The 15477-nt window shown below is 40.2% G+C and overlaps 1 protein-coding gene across 1 annotated transcript; it reads left to right on the forward strand.

The window, feature by feature from the left end:
• The first annotated feature begins 172 nt into the window (after positions 1 to 172).
• On the forward strand, positions 173 to 13996 carry ctdspl2b (CTD (carboxy-terminal domain, RNA polymerase II, polypeptide A) small phosphatase like 2b). Its single transcript, XM_061815493.1, has 13 exons — positions 173 to 345; positions 2644 to 2833; positions 5173 to 5296; positions 5405 to 5554; positions 6593 to 6835; positions 6944 to 7040; positions 7818 to 7929; positions 8002 to 8088; positions 8310 to 8372; positions 8457 to 8536; positions 8659 to 8785; positions 11370 to 11465; positions 11559 to 13996. Exons 2-13 carry the CDS (start codon positions 2666 to 2668, stop codon positions 11622 to 11624), a joined length of 1413 nt encoding a protein of 470 aa, XP_061671477.1. The 5' UTR covers positions 173 to 345; positions 2644 to 2665; the 3' UTR covers positions 11625 to 13996.
• Positions 13997 to 15477: the final 1481 nt, after the last annotated feature.

Here is a 15477-nt window from a genome sequence, read left to right on the forward strand (position 1 = left end):
CGGTTCAACCTTAGAGCTGTTGCTGTTTATCGTATTACTGTTGTCGTGAGTAGATATCGAGTAGCTACTGTATGGGCAATGATGATGCAAGGACTCTCTTGCCTGGGTGCAGTGCAGACAAGGCTGCTGGTGTTTGGTGCGAGAGGTAAGGGGGCGTGTCGGGGTCCATACGGGTATTTACCTCGCAGAGCCCGAGCAGAGGCGGGAAATGGCGCCTGTTAACAACTGTGTGTCATTTCGGAGACGGCCATTGAGGAGATAAGATGTCGAATACTAGCGCAGGCTCTGTTTTGATGACTCTCGGGTCGTGAAAGCTTATTTGGAACAACCGTGGATCACCGTCAAGTAAGTAGCCGTCCTCGACATTTTGTCCACATTTGCCCCGTGCCGTATGTCATGTTAGCTAGCGACAAGCTGCGAATTTTCCCTTCCTGCCTGTGCACATCTGCTAGCCTCAAGCATTTTTCCCCCAAGGAAGCCAAGCTGATTCGGTGCTAGTTGTGCTAAGCTAAGTACCATACCTTCTAGAAAGCTAACGACGGCCTTCGAGGGATACAGGTCTTTTCTGGCCACCGTGACAAAATTACAAACCCTTACACATCAAATGGTTATCAAATTAGACATTTGCGTCACGTAAAAGCGTTGTTTTGGGAAAGGCGAATAGTTGTCATGTCCTGCAGTTATGTCTCGTAACTTGTGTGGGGAGCCCGAGCAGATGCATTCCGCGGCAGAACTTTGCTGGTTCAATAGCCAGCTAACGGGCTTTTTTACGATTCATGTATTCCGGTTACTTCAATAACACGGATATTTTCATCTTTAATCGTAAAAAAAACAAAACAAAACATCCAGTCGTTTGCATTGTTGAAACACGCAACAGTAGAGTTTAGAGATGTAAAAAAAAAAAAAATACCTGGTGTCGCCAAGAGCAACGAGTTTAGATGTTTGACAGCCTCAACCGCAATTGTCACACTTGCAAATAAAATGACAAAAGAAGGTTGTCACTTGCTGCTGCATGCTTTAATACCAAGGTTGGTGGTGTTCTTGCAATGCCGCATTGGCGTGCTAGCTTTTACAGCAGGTTAACATTAGCCTTGACTTTTCCTTTAGTCATTACCTCGTCCGGTATGAATACTAAATAAGTTTGTCTCCGCTTGACAGGAGGTAACATGTTGCTCTGAAGAACGCGGATGTGCGTAAAGCTAATTAGTGCTTTTGACGCTAAATGTACATGTGATGGACTGTAGTTTGTCAAGCCGCCGAGGTTCGCGAGGCAATCGTCATTTTAATGAAAAAGGACTATGGTGGTCCGTCGTTTTTTGTATACATTTTTAGATACACGCCAGAGCTGTATCATGCCTGAATCGAGTGGTCTTAAGTTGACCTAAACGTCTCTGTCGATGTCATGGCTAACTAGCCAGCTCTGTTTGAAGCATGCATTTTTCTATTTCCCGCTCGCTTGCTTGCCCCCAGCAACAGCTACAGTATATGTGCATGATGATCCTTGCACGTCAGAATCGCCGGGATTGGTGATGGCTGCAGCCGTATTATTTACTCATTATAACGAGCAATGGTAGATTGAGTTGATTTTGTAAAAACAGCCAGTAAACCGCGTCTGCACATTAGAGAACTACAACAAAAAAAAGTTTAACCATCGTTACAACTTTCACTCCTTTCCAATTTATGCTTTTGATCGTGTGCATAAAAACCCTGACATAATGATTTAGCGGCAATCGTTGGGATAGACAGAATCCTAATAATCACTGTTGGGGATCAGCTTTTCCATTCATGAAAAGTTGATGTGGTTAGGTGCATTTTATTTTATTCTTTTTAGCTATTCTGTATTTATGTTCTCTGAATTGCTGGATCTATTTACTTTGGATATGTCCAGGCACATTTTCAATCTGCAGCTGTTATGCAATCACTCAAGGCTGGTCTTTCCTTACAATTTGTGTTCTTTGTCACAAGTTTTCCATGTTCATGAGCCCAAGTTATTTGAGCCTCAATTATATTGAACAAGAAGTGTCTATTTCTCCGATAAGTCTGAAATCACATTATATGTACAATATATTTTTTAAATGTTTAAATCCATACTAAATCATCATGTGTAGAGTGAAACCTGTACTCTTTTTTTTTTTTTTTTTTTTTTTTTTTTTTTTTTCCTTCCCCCCCCCCCCAATTTTTTTTAATTTTTTTTTTTTTTGTGTACCACTGAAAGCTAAGCCAGCTGCGGCTGCTGTGATGTAAGTGAAAAGGGATGTTAAATACATCCAGATGTTTGCAGTAACTGAACCAGTCCTACAAAACTATACACAGAGACGCCCTTCTATTCTTGGTCATTTTAACAGTCAAAGCAGTGTTTGTCTATCTTTAAAAGTTACTGCTTGCTTATGCCATTTCAAAAAATTTACTAGAATAGTAGAAAAAAATTACAAAGCAGTTTAGTTGCCCTTTTTTTTTTTTCAGCATATTTAAAAAAGAACAAAACAAAAAATAAGTACCCCATAGAGCCCTATACTACACAAAGCATAAAAATGCATAACAGCTAAACAGTAAGCCTATATACAGTTTTATAGTTTAGCTAATTCCATCTCTTACGTTCACATCTCCTGTTTGACTTATGAGGTCATTTTATATCTGAAACAGCTTACATGTGACTGCTACAACAATGAGGCTGAGAATGCGAAAGGCGTCTCAGCAGCCGATCCCCACTCTGGCCAGTCGCCCATCCCGAACCAAGAGAAGGCATTCAGAAGTAGAAGACGACACTCCAACCAGTGGTGGTAGGGGATTGTTGTCAACGATCAAAAAGTTCATCAGAGGAAATACGGTTAAGGTAAATAGGACATATGCTCTTCATGGGTTGATACTCTCCTTTCAATTTTATGTTTTAATGATTGTATTTCTTTGTGACACTTTATCAAGCATGGTTTCCCTCATTGTCTTGAGTCTAAGGCATGCTGATTTGGTAGAGTATGTTTTTCTTGAAGCCCATGCTAGATTGCAGCAGCACAAAGCAAGCTGTGTACAGTATTTAAGATGGTCTGTTTATGTTTATGTTCGAAGATGAACCCTCTTTGCTTCGTGGCGTTTCCCCAATATCGTATCTATGATGAGTCATTAAAGTGTATTTTTTTTTTTTTAATTTTAAATTCATCAGCTGACAGGGCTTTCACAGCTTCACTACGTACAGTGAGTTTACTGATCTATTACATGACAGTCATTTTAACTGTAAAATAATGAACTTAATAGATGAAAACAAATGATACACATGCATACACAGTATGGAAAGTATTCAGATCCCTTAAATTTTCTGTTATATTGTAGCCATTTGTTATCTTGACAGCACAGACTTTCGACTCCCTCCAATGATACCCCCTCCCCCCAACATACTCCTAAATGGCAGCAAATTTTTGTCAAGAATGTTTTACTAGATTTTCCAATTCACCTGTCCTTCAATATGAAGTTTACCAGAACCATCTGCTGAAAAGGAAGCCCACGCCATCATGTTCCCACCTCCAAACTTCACTGTTGGTGTGCTTTGTAGGGCGATCTGCAGTGCCATTTCTTCTTCTAAAAGTAGTGTACATTTGGTATCCAAATGGTAAAATTTTGTGGTCATCCGATGAGACTTTATTTTTCCAGTATTTAACTTTCTTTTCCAATTGTCTAGCAAAGTTTAAATGAGATTCAACTTTTTTTTTTTTTTGTCCCCAGCTGTGGGGTCTTGCGTGCGTGCAAACAGCCCGTGGTGGTGATGTATATTACTCATGTTTTTTCTTCTGACAACAGTACCTGCTGATTCCATTTTTTTTTTTTTTTTTTTTTTTTTTTTTTAAAAGCTCTTGACAGGTGGTATTTAGCTCATGGGCCACTCTTCCAATACATTATTTGTACTCCTCTGCCAGAAATCTTGGTGGTCTAATTGCCTTTCCACTTATGTATCATAGCCCAGACCCTCCTAACTGGAACATTCAGAAGCTTAGATATGTACTTGTAACAAACGGCATCGTTATGTTTTGTTCAATTACCGGTAGTTTGTGATGGTCTTGACAGCTCTCTGCTCTTTCATATTATGATCTGACTCTTGACTCACACCTTGGAAATTAGACCTTTGTGATGGCAGTTGATTCAGACTGAATTAGGTGATATTTATTTGCACTGACAAATGGCTGGATTCCTGTTTGATTGATAGTTTAGGGGTCGTCTTGGTTTTCCATGTCTTTTTGCGCCTCCCATTATGTGTTCAGTTCTTTTTCTGTCGTTCCACATTATACGCATCGTAATTTCTGATCTTGTTTTACTTTCTATGCATTGATAAACTGTTTTGGTTAGATTTTTTTGCTCATAGGGCCTTTTGAAAATATATTTAGTGAGGTAAAAATGGAAACCAAACTTTTTTGTGTGTGTGTGTGTGCCTTGTTTAGACAAAAATATTGTCCATCCATAAACTATCTGTCTCAGTCTCTACCAGCAATGTTATGTTTGCGAAATAGTGTTGTTTTAATTATAAATTTGATTGAATAGACTTAATTTTTTTTTCTTTTTTGTTGCCATTGTTGAAAACCTAATTGGCAAAGGTGAGCTAATTCATGGGCAAATATTTTTGATGATGGAATGTAAAAAATGTTATTCCAGTTACACTTTCTTAGTGTGTGACTAAGAAAGCGTAACTGGGATTGGCAGGGTGTTCAGTTCAGATCTTACATCAGATCAGAACCGAACACCCAGTTCCACTTCCTGGTGGCACAGACGATGAATTTCAGACAGTGAATTGTGGCCAGTTGAATTGTTAACATTGAAATGTTACTGAAATACAACTATTAAAAATGTGACCACTTTAAAAATTAAATTAAAATCCTGGTGGCACATATTTTCTTCCATATCATCGTTACTGGTTCTTTGATTAGGCTGCAACTGTCCCCATTGCAAAGTTAATGTAATAAAAAGCTTAAAATGACATTGAAGCCACAATTTTGATGATGGCATATTTATGATTATTGCACAGAAATGTTCTTGACAGAATTCTGAAAATCTGTAAAATCAAAAAATTTGGACAAAGGCTCCAACACTTCAACACTTGATAGGATAAGGGGCTTGGATGGATGGATGGATGGATAAATTGTGAATTTTTCGAGGTTAGTAGTTTTGTCCATATGACTCTGATGTGTTAAGGTGCAGCAGGGGAGCCCAGCCAAGAAGGCGCGTCTTCACTGTGATGTGGGCAACAACCTGATCACCTCAACTCCAGACAACAACCCTGCCCATAGGGTTGGCAGAAAAGGCTCCGTCAATGGATGTAAGTAGCACAAAGTAAAGTTCTACTTTTCTCAAGTGTTTTTTACTACAACTGCTATTGCTCATGTCATTTGTTCAATGATGTCTGAAGCACATTATTGCCCTTCAGTGGCAACCAATCATGACAGGAATAAGGAAAAGCCCAATGGCAGTCTGGGAGAGACAACAACAGTGGAGGTGCCCACAAGCCCACCTAGGACAACACTTCTTGGGACCATCTTCTCTCCTGTTTTTAACTTCTTCTCACCAGCTAAAAATGGTAGGCCTTTATGGTCACAGCCATCTCTCAAATTGTTGAAATTAATTAATGGGTGTTTGTAGAAAAGAGCTCAAATTAAAACCATACTACGGTAGAACCTTGGAGTTTGAACATAATTCGTTTTTGTGAAGTGTTCAGTCTGAGTTGTTCAACCTCAAACATATTTTCCCATAGGAAATCATATAAATGAGTTTAATCCATTTGAAACCTCCAAATAGTAAATTTCCTTTTTAATTCCTATTTATGTAAAAATATGTATACCCTGCATTGAAAAAAAATGCCTAAACTTAATACAACTTAAATGTGTGTAGAATTTACCTTTTTGGTCGTGGTGCGATGGCTCAAGAGGAAAGGAGGAAGTATCAGTCACCCCACCATCATTTGACTGCATAATTTTCCAGTAGCTTCTCCATTTCTTCTATTATCTGTGGCTTTTGCTTTGTAATGACTGTCACTCATTTTGCAACAGTACTGTAGGTGCCTTTTATTGGATTTTTATTCTTTAGGATAGTTGAATAGGCGACTTAGCCATACGATGCTCGCTAGCAAGAACTAACATACAGGCACCGCATTTCTATACTTGGCGTACTTATACTCATACACTGTGGTTTACTCAACTTTCCTTTTCCTTCACTGTTGGTAGCAATGCTGTCTTTTTTTGGGCCTACGGCAAAGAAAATACTGAAAAAAAATAATAACCTTGAGAAGCAGTTGTGAAGGTGCGTCCTCATGGCCACCCACTGGCTTGAGAATCAGTGACTGCTTGTCTCAAAGTGGGCAGCGACTAGTCTTGCCACTGCCCCGTGTGCGTTTGGGATCGCTTCTTTTTATTCAGTTACCCACTCAACATGGCTGAGTCTTGGAACACTGACAATTGGGTCGAAAACGAGGCATTTTTTTATGCTGCTTTTTTTTTTTGGAGAGGGGGCAAAAAGTGATTTTTGTACAGCCACCAAAATGTTCGAACTTCAAGGTTTCACTGTATTATTTTATTAGGTCTTATAAGTCATTAAAATGCTTTTTACTTCATCTGCACAGCCTCGTCTGGATCGGACTCTCCAGACCCCGCATTGGCGGCTGACGAAATAGTCAAACAGCTGGAAATTGAACAAACTGTAGAAACGCCCACCAGCACAGTCACATTTACACAGGAACTCTGTACCACCACTAATTTCTACTCGAGTGTATCCCAACTACCGCCTCTACGACCTCCTCACATCCCCGATGTCTACCCCACAGCAGAGCAGGGAGAAAGTGATGCTGACCTTCCACCCCTCACTGGTATTTTATATAGCTTTATGATCAGAACTTGTATAATTATTTGTTTTGTGTGTGCGGGCTGATGTTTCTTTTCAATTAAATAATTTATGACTTTTGTTACGGTTCCAGCTCTGGGCTCCAGTCCAGATATGGCATACATGAACCCTTCCCATACTGCAGTACCACCTGAAGCATCCTATGAAGAAGACTGGGAAGTCTTTGACCCGTGAGTGAAAGTTCTAGTTCTCAATATTTGTTAATGGACCTCCAGCGGTTTCTGGACAGAATCTCTCTAGAAATCTAGTTTGAAGGTGGTTAGGTTTCTGCAAACAGCTGCAATGTTTCAGAGACCTTTAAGTATTTTTCAGTCCTGCAAGGAAAATTCAGTTTACACTCTGCTGTATATTATACATTGCACACCGCACAGAACCAGACCAAATAAGCAGTGAGGGAAAGTGGTGTCGGGGGTTTCAGTGCCTTTCTCAAACGCACCTTGATTGTAGTTCAAGCAGACTCTCCAACTGGTTATTTGCAATGTCTTTAGTCCGCAGGGGGATTCCAACCATAACTCGTGTATTCCAGGCTTGTTTTTACAAATGTGCTACTGCTGCCCTCCTAAAAAATTTGAACATTACATTTTCTTAATCGAGTCATCACTAGATATGACAAAGCCACACGTGTAAGAGGCTATTCCCTTATCTGTTAAGGAAATGTGAAACAACCCTTCCAATACTTTTAATTGTAGTTCTTTATCAATAAAATGTAAAGAAATATAAAAATCTCTTAATCCAAATCAATAAGTTAACCACACAATTATTTAAACTTATTTTTGTGGTGCTTTTGATTTCCATTTGACTTGAGCAGGTTGTCATAGGTGTCACCCTTGTCTTCAACAGGCAATCAGTGAGACTAAATTCATTTATCATTTCCTCTGCTCTTGTTGTGGTTGTACTTGAACTCGTTTGTTTGATCAACTCAAGGCATGGTTCATGTCTTTTTTCAGGTATTTCTTCATCAAGCATGTTCCTCCATTAACGGAAGAGCAGCTCACTCGGAAACCAGCCCTCCCACTGAAGACTCGTAGCACACCTGAATTCTCTCTGGTTCTTGATCTGGTCAGCTACAAATGCAACATAGGATTATTCTACAACGTACTTTTTAATAAATTATTTTTCGATGTCTTTAAGGATGAAACACTTGTTCACTGCAGTTTAAATGAGCTGGAGGATGCAGCCCTTACCTTCCCTGTACTCTTTCAGGATGTGATTTACCAGGTAAATTATGCCTTTTTGAGGCCTGTAGAGGGGGATGAATGCACATTTTGTAAAGATTCTTCTGATGGGATTTCTTTGTCACTCACTTAGATATGTATAGTCTACCTCCAAATACAAACTAAGCATATCATGGAATATTAATCCTGACACACAAGTTTAACTGTGCAGTTCATTGTCACAATGGGGCATGTGATATTTGAAGAATTTCTCGTCATTTGCAGGTGTATGTGCGGTTGAGACCCTTTTTTAGAGAGTTTTTGGAACGCATGTCCCAAATCTATGAGGTAAATATAGCCTGGCTTTTACACTTGTTGTCCCACCTTTATTGGATTTGACACAATCCCCATCACTCTACTGCATTTTTCCAGATCATCCTTTTTACAGCTTCTAAAAAGGTGTATGCGGACAAACTACTCAACATCTTAGATCCTAAGAAACAGTTAGTGAGGTATGGCGTTTCTACATGATTGTAGTCCCATTGATTACATGTGGCAGTATGGTTGCATTTTCTGAATTGTCTGATCATGTAAATTCATCCCTCTTTCCTCTCATTTCTCACTGTAACAATAGACACAGGTTGTTTCGGGAGCATTGTGTCTGTGTCCAAGGCAACTACATCAAGGATCTCAATATTCTTGGCAGAGATCTGTCAAAGACCATCATCATTGACAATTCACCGCAAGCCTTTGCATACCAGGTGACCAGATAAACAGATTCCACCCCCCCAGGCCCTCTAAAAAGAGTGGTCAACTGAGTATGTCACATGGTATAGTGAAAGTTCTATTGTCGAAGTTGTAGAGGCAGGGAAGTGTGTCCTAACTTATCACAAGGGGTAATTGATGGGAGGGTGTTTGGGTGTGTAACTCGCGCTGTCTGATTGCCTAATGCACAGGTTTCCAATTCAAGGCCTGGGGGCCAGATCTGGCCTGCCGCATGCTTATATGTCGCTCGCGAAGGCAAATCGTGTGTATCAACTTCCATAATTTTTAGAATGTGTACCAACATTTCAAATTGTCATGTCATAATTAATGAGACATTGGAAGCGTGTTACCAAAAAATTGAAGAACCCATTACCCTTGATTTTTGATTCTAAAAGTAGTTCATAAATTTCATGTTAATATAATAAGGCGGTTAAATATTTTTATGATTTCATAACGGCCCTCTGAGGGATACCGTAGCTACAGTGTGGTCTGTGACAAAAATGAGTTTGACACCCCTGGCCTAATGAATATCACCTGCATTTGCCCAAAAATATTTGTTGCTTGCTATAGGAGAGTGGAGACAGGATGCTGATATTTCTGCTGATTGCTTCCAAGCTACACTTGATTACTTTAGGCTTGCTAACATCATAAAAATAATCAAATATATATATTTTATTGCAAGTGCACAATAAACACCCTCAAACTGCAGAATGTCTCCTTCCAGACTGTAATATGTCAAACAGATCCCTGCATTACCCTTTGTGACAAATTTAATTTTGATAGTCACAGAAGTTATTTGGATCTGAATTCAGGTGTCCTTTTTACTTTAAATATTAGTTTTACATTATCAAATAAGGAACTGTTATAAGACGGTCCAATTGCATTTGTTTTGCACAGATTGGAAAATGACCTGAGAACTAAGAGGTTGAAGATGCTCTGTCAATTTGGTATTTCCCCCCCCCCCCCCTCCCCCCCCCATCATATTACAGGCAGACTAAAATCTGACACATTGTGGTCATGGTTGAGGGGTTTCTCCGTCCCAATAATTCTACGAGCTAATTTGCCTGGGGCTGTAGGCAATGGCAAACAGATCCTAGATGAGGGACAAGACAAAGCACAGCTTTAAGACCCATATTACAAATAAAATAATGGGATGTACTTTTCCCTTGCCTGACATGGGTCACCGGGGCCTCCCTCTTGAGGAGAGCTCGAGGTGGGGGTCAAAGGTGAACAGCCAGTAGCAAGGCCTACATCCATCGGGCCCAACCAGGCACAGCCCAAATGCGGAATGTCGGCGCCCCTTCCCATGAGCTCACCACCTGCGGGAGGGGGTCATTGAAGTTGGGTGTTCTGTGAGCTGGGCAGTGGCTGAATGTGATCTGATCCACGGTTATCGAAACTGGCTCTAGGGATGTGGAATGTCACCTTTCTGACAGGGAAGGAGCCCGAGCTGGTGTGTGAGGTTGAGAATTTTCGACTAGCTATTGTTGGGTTCACCTCCATACACAGCTTGATCTCTGGTACCAGTCTTCTTGAGACCGGTTGGATTCTCTTCCATTCTGGATTTCCCAATGGTTAGAGGCGCCAACCAGGTGTGGGTGTACTTATTGCTCCCTGGCCTGCCGCCTGTACATTAGGGTTCACCCCGGTGGACGAGAGGGTAGCCTAAACACCAGTTCAGACTACCCACCTTTTTTGGTCTCCTTGGAGCGGGTGCTGGAGAGTGCTCCCACTGGGGACTCCATTGTTCTGCTGGGGGACTTCAATGCTCAAGTATGTAAGGACAGTGAGACCAGGAAATGTGTGATTGGGACTCTCCTATCCATGAAGTTGAGGTCACTTAGGTGGTTAAAAAGGGGGCAAGGCCCTGGGCGTGGCTGAGATTCGCACGGCATTCCAATTGGCTCTGGTTCCTGTGGGGGTGTCCTGGTTGACACGCCTCAGGAATATTGGACAATAAGGACAGTGCCTCAGGACTGGCAGACTTGGGTGGTGGTCTCCCTTTTTAAGAAGGGGAGGGTGTGTTCCAACTACAGGGGCTCACACTGCTCACCCTCCCTGGTAAGGTCTATTCAGGGGAGCAGTAGAGGAGGGTCCATCGGGAAGTTGAATCCCAGATTCAGGAGGAGTAATGTGGTTGTTGTCCAGACCGTGGAATGGTGGACCAGCTCTTCACCCTCGGTGGAGTCCTCGATGATACATGGGAGTTCGCCCATCCAGTCTACATGTGTTTTGTGGACTTTGAGAAGGTGTCCAAACTTGTCCCTCAGGGAAGTCCTGTGAGGGCTGTTTCAAGAGAATGAGGTACCTGATACGGGCTGTTCAGTCCCAGTACTACCGGTGTCACAGTTTGGTCCACATTTCCGGCAGTAAGTTGGACTCGTTTCTGGTGAGTGTTGGAATCTGTTAAAGCTGCCCTTTGACACTGGTTTTGTTCATAACATTTATGGACAGAATTTCTAGGTGCAGCAGAGATGGGGTTCAGTTTGGTAGATCTCTCAAAAGTTTTCTTACAGGGTTACACATGACATGGCACAGGCACGGTGAAATTTTTATTTTAAACCGTTTTTACACTCTCAGTTGTCCAATGGAATTCCTATCGAGAGCTGGTTCATGGACAGGAACGACAATGAGCTGCTGAAGTTGGTGCCCTTCCTTGAAAAGCTGGTTCAGCTGGTATGTCTTTCTTTGTTTAATCTGCCAGCAATTTTACATTTGAGTTTTTGTGAGTCTATTCTCCATCTTATCATTTTTCTACCTTTTCAACAGGATGAGGATGTGCGGCCGCATGTTCGGGAGAGATTTCGTCTTCATGACATGTTGCCTCCTGATTGAACTTGTACCTTAGATGAGCTTAGCAAGGAAGAACTGAAAAATCTTTGTAAAAAGCTGCTTAAAACAATACCATTGCTTCTTTTTTTCTTTTTAAACCCCACAGTTGCTTTGGGGGGGGACTGTTCAGAAGAAAATTGTTTTGAAAGAACGACGTGAAATTTTGTAAATGTACACATTGTAAAGAGACACTTCGAAGTCCACTTTTTGATGGACTCTCCAGCTGTGGAGTGGGCTATTATCTCCACACTAAATCAGCGTTTTGGTGCTTGCTTAGTGGCTGTAACACACCACTTGTTAAGAAGAACTCTAACCTGAGGCGTTGAGGCCAAACCCACAACTGGTGCTGAAGCTGTTGACACTCCAATCTCCACAGGAAGGACTGGCTTGTAAATGAATCTACATTTGTGTTTACTCTTAGCCACTCACACAAACTCAGTAATTTAGTGGATGGCAAATTTTGTAGCCTTTTCAATCATATGCATTCCGCTGTAGGTGAATCAAGGTTGTATTGTTCCTTTTGATTTTGTTGGTTTAAATGTTTATAGGTATTTTATCTTTGAAGTGTTTTCAAATATGGGTATTAAAAAAATGAACGGTGAAGTTGTCAAATCAAGCTGAGCACAGTATGCTCTCCAGACTTAAGTCAAAGGTTTGAGCTCACTGTGGACCCAGGCTCTTTTTAAAATACGTTCAAGGCATGTAAATTGGACATACTGTTAGGTTTGAGGGCATTTGTGTTTGAAGTGATATGTCAGCAATATAGTATTTGATTTCTTAGCATTGTCTTTTACTAGCTTTCTGACCTAATCCCAGCCAGACTTTTGGTTGTAAACTGCAATTTAATGGCTATCAATAGCATAATGACAATGTAGCACGGCCAGTGTCTTCTGACATCCGGTCACAACCTCAACCAGCCATATATGGCACCAGCAAAATCCTTTTCTCAGTCAGCCTCTAACCACTCTGTATGCCTGTGCAGTACATGGACAGTGTTTCTGCCGAACGTTTTTACCACTGAGACGGGACTGTCGTGCAGGGTGCATATAATTGACACACTTGGCAATCTGCATTTGATTGACCCAACTGCTTACTAAATTCTCCCCATAACAGATTAATATTTTCCTTTAAGTTTGTATCAAAGCGCTTTCTTTTTTTTTAATTATTACAAATGACTCTAGGTCAGGGTTACTTTTACTCTGCCATGTGACTTAATTTCTCTGTAGCATTCTTGTCCCCTTTTGTGGTTAGAAAAAAAAGACAATCAGACTCCAGAGTTGTGCAGAGCACCACTCATTCCTGCATGTTTATGTGGAGTATGGGTTGCGTATGTGCATTCATTTGTGTCCGGTGTGTTGGATTTGTCAGATGAATCTTGCTCTGCTTGTTTTGTCCAAACAATCTCTGCTGTTAAAGGTTGGCAATTATCAGAGATTGTTGCCATTTTTTCAGCACCTGTCCCTTTTTGCCTTTTTTTCCATCACATGTTGGTAGCGCTCCAGGAATTTGATTGAGTTTGTGTACCTTCTACAAATGTTGCAGGGCACAAAGACATTTACTGTTGAGTGTACGCGTCCAGACGATGAATGTAAATCGTGCAAAGGTTGAAGTCACAGGTGTTTTTCCTCATATTTCTTTGTTTCTTCCTCAAACTTTAGAACAAATATAGAGGCACGTGGAGGTTTGAACTGTTTGGAGGAGAAGAAAAAAGATGAACCTTGAGAATCTCTCTTTTTTTTTTTTTTTTTTTTTTTTTTTTTTTATTTTTATTTTTTTTTGCTGCCAGCTTCTAGTAGTATGGAAGCCTGACAGTTTCAGTTTGTGTGACATTTATTTAAATGTCAGCAGTTTCTGGAGGATCTGTGAGAAGCATTTGATGCATTTCATCAAGCTCCATTTTTATGTGCATTACCAGTTTATTGTACACTAAGTGTGGTACAGTACACACAGCCTTTTTTTTAATCCTTAAAATAAGGAATACATTTTGTATCTTTCATTTTAAAAAGGCATGTCATATCTACTTTTAAAATGTATTAATGAAGATTAACTTCAGAAATATTTGTAGTTTAGCACAATGTCAAAAAACTGTTAAACTTAGCATGTAGAGAATACAGTTTTTGTGGGAAAAGTCCTGTTAAGTTTTAATCAATGCACTTTTTCTGCAAAGTAGTCTTTCTCAAGAGTAATTGATTTTATTTTTTACCCTCGCAACCCCCAGTATCTGTTATACTTGTAAGAATTATTTGTGCAAAAGATGTATTTAAAATGCTTTAAGACATCTTTCTTAGCCGTGGGGCTATGTACTATTGTAAAGTGTAAATACAGTTACAATGACTTTCTGAATTGTGAAACAAAGTTTTAAAGTTAAAACCCTCTTCCTTGCTCTCGTTTTTATTTCCCTTGACTGCTGATACTTGAGAGATGCAACTTCACAATTCATTTAAGGAAATTTGTATTTACTTGCAATTTAAAAGATTGAGATAGATCCCCTCACTTATGGAAAGATAATAAAACTGGGCTTTGGGGTGAGTTTACAGGATGAATTTAACATGCACTTTAGCATTACCTTTACACGTAAACTGTTTGACCTCTAGATCTTTGAATGCAACTGTTCCATGTTTGTCAAACACCCAACACACATGCACAACTTGTTCACCAAAGTCTGAACAGCATATTTCACAGCACAATCCATTAATGGACAAATACTTTTCATTTTTTGTTGCATTTTTTTATCATGCTGCTGAAAATTAAAATTTGAGACAGAGAGCGCTTAACAATTGATGAAGAAAACCTTGCTGTTGTGAGGTTATTAACAAGATGACATGAGAAAACAAATTTATTTTTATAATGCATTTTATACACAAAGGTAACTCAATGTTCTTTACATAATAAAAAGGATATGAATACAAGGAGATAAAACATTTAAAACGGAAAAAAACTAAAAATTACAACTAAACATATATTAAAAGAAGTGCAAAAAAAACACTTTACAGTGCAAGAATGATTGAAAGGTTTTCAACCTGGATCTAAAAACATTCACACTGGGGGCTGGACCAATTCTTTTGGAAATGTATTCCATATCTGTGCGTCATAATACCTAAATGCTGCTTCACCATGTTTGCTTTGGACTCTGCGCTTTACTATTTGACCTGAGTCAGTCGATTTCAGAGCTCTACTGGGTTTGTATTCTGGAAGCGTTTCTTTCATGTACTGTGTTCAGGACCTAAACCTTTTACCCCCGGGTTCACCGTGCATTCTTACTGACATACATTCTGATGAGCATGCATCAACTCAGTCTCACATCATGAAGTGCTTGAGATTGATGTCATGTCAATCCTGCGGCCAGGCTGGTGTCCCTTGGAAGAAAAGGACTCTGGTTTCCAATGGCATGACTTCAGTCAACAGCACTTGTTAATATTTTATCATGTCTTTGGGCCCAAGTCGCGCCTGGGTTTCACAGCGGACCTCAATCTGCACCGCCGCCTTTTTCAACAGGTTTGCCACAGTGTCCTATTAAATTCCACAGCTATTCGGGGCAGGTGTGGAGTTCCTGGTCGGTCCGCATCAGGAGACGGGAGGTTAAACATCTCAACCGGACTATGTCGCATGAGTCTACTGTTAAAGTTTATATTTTTGCTGTGTGAGCCCTCATTCTTCTACGCGATAAAGTAAAGTGGACACATTCTGTTCAATGTAATTTTTTGTTGGTCACTTCCAAGCAATGTGGGCTGTTTTCCCAGTGTGGATCCTATTAGGTAAGTACAGACAAGATTTTATTGTAGTTCAGTGAACTAGAGCTGGTTAAGAGGTTGCATCTGAGTTGATCTGTTATTTAAGCCATTTAACTTGTAAAGTG

This window comes from Syngnathoides biaculeatus, chromosome 3, assembly GCF_019802595.1.
Source record: "Syngnathoides biaculeatus isolate LvHL_M chromosome 3, ASM1980259v1, whole genome shotgun sequence".
NCBI classification, from domain to species: domain Eukaryota; kingdom Metazoa; phylum Chordata; class Actinopteri; order Syngnathiformes; family Syngnathidae; genus Syngnathoides; species Syngnathoides biaculeatus.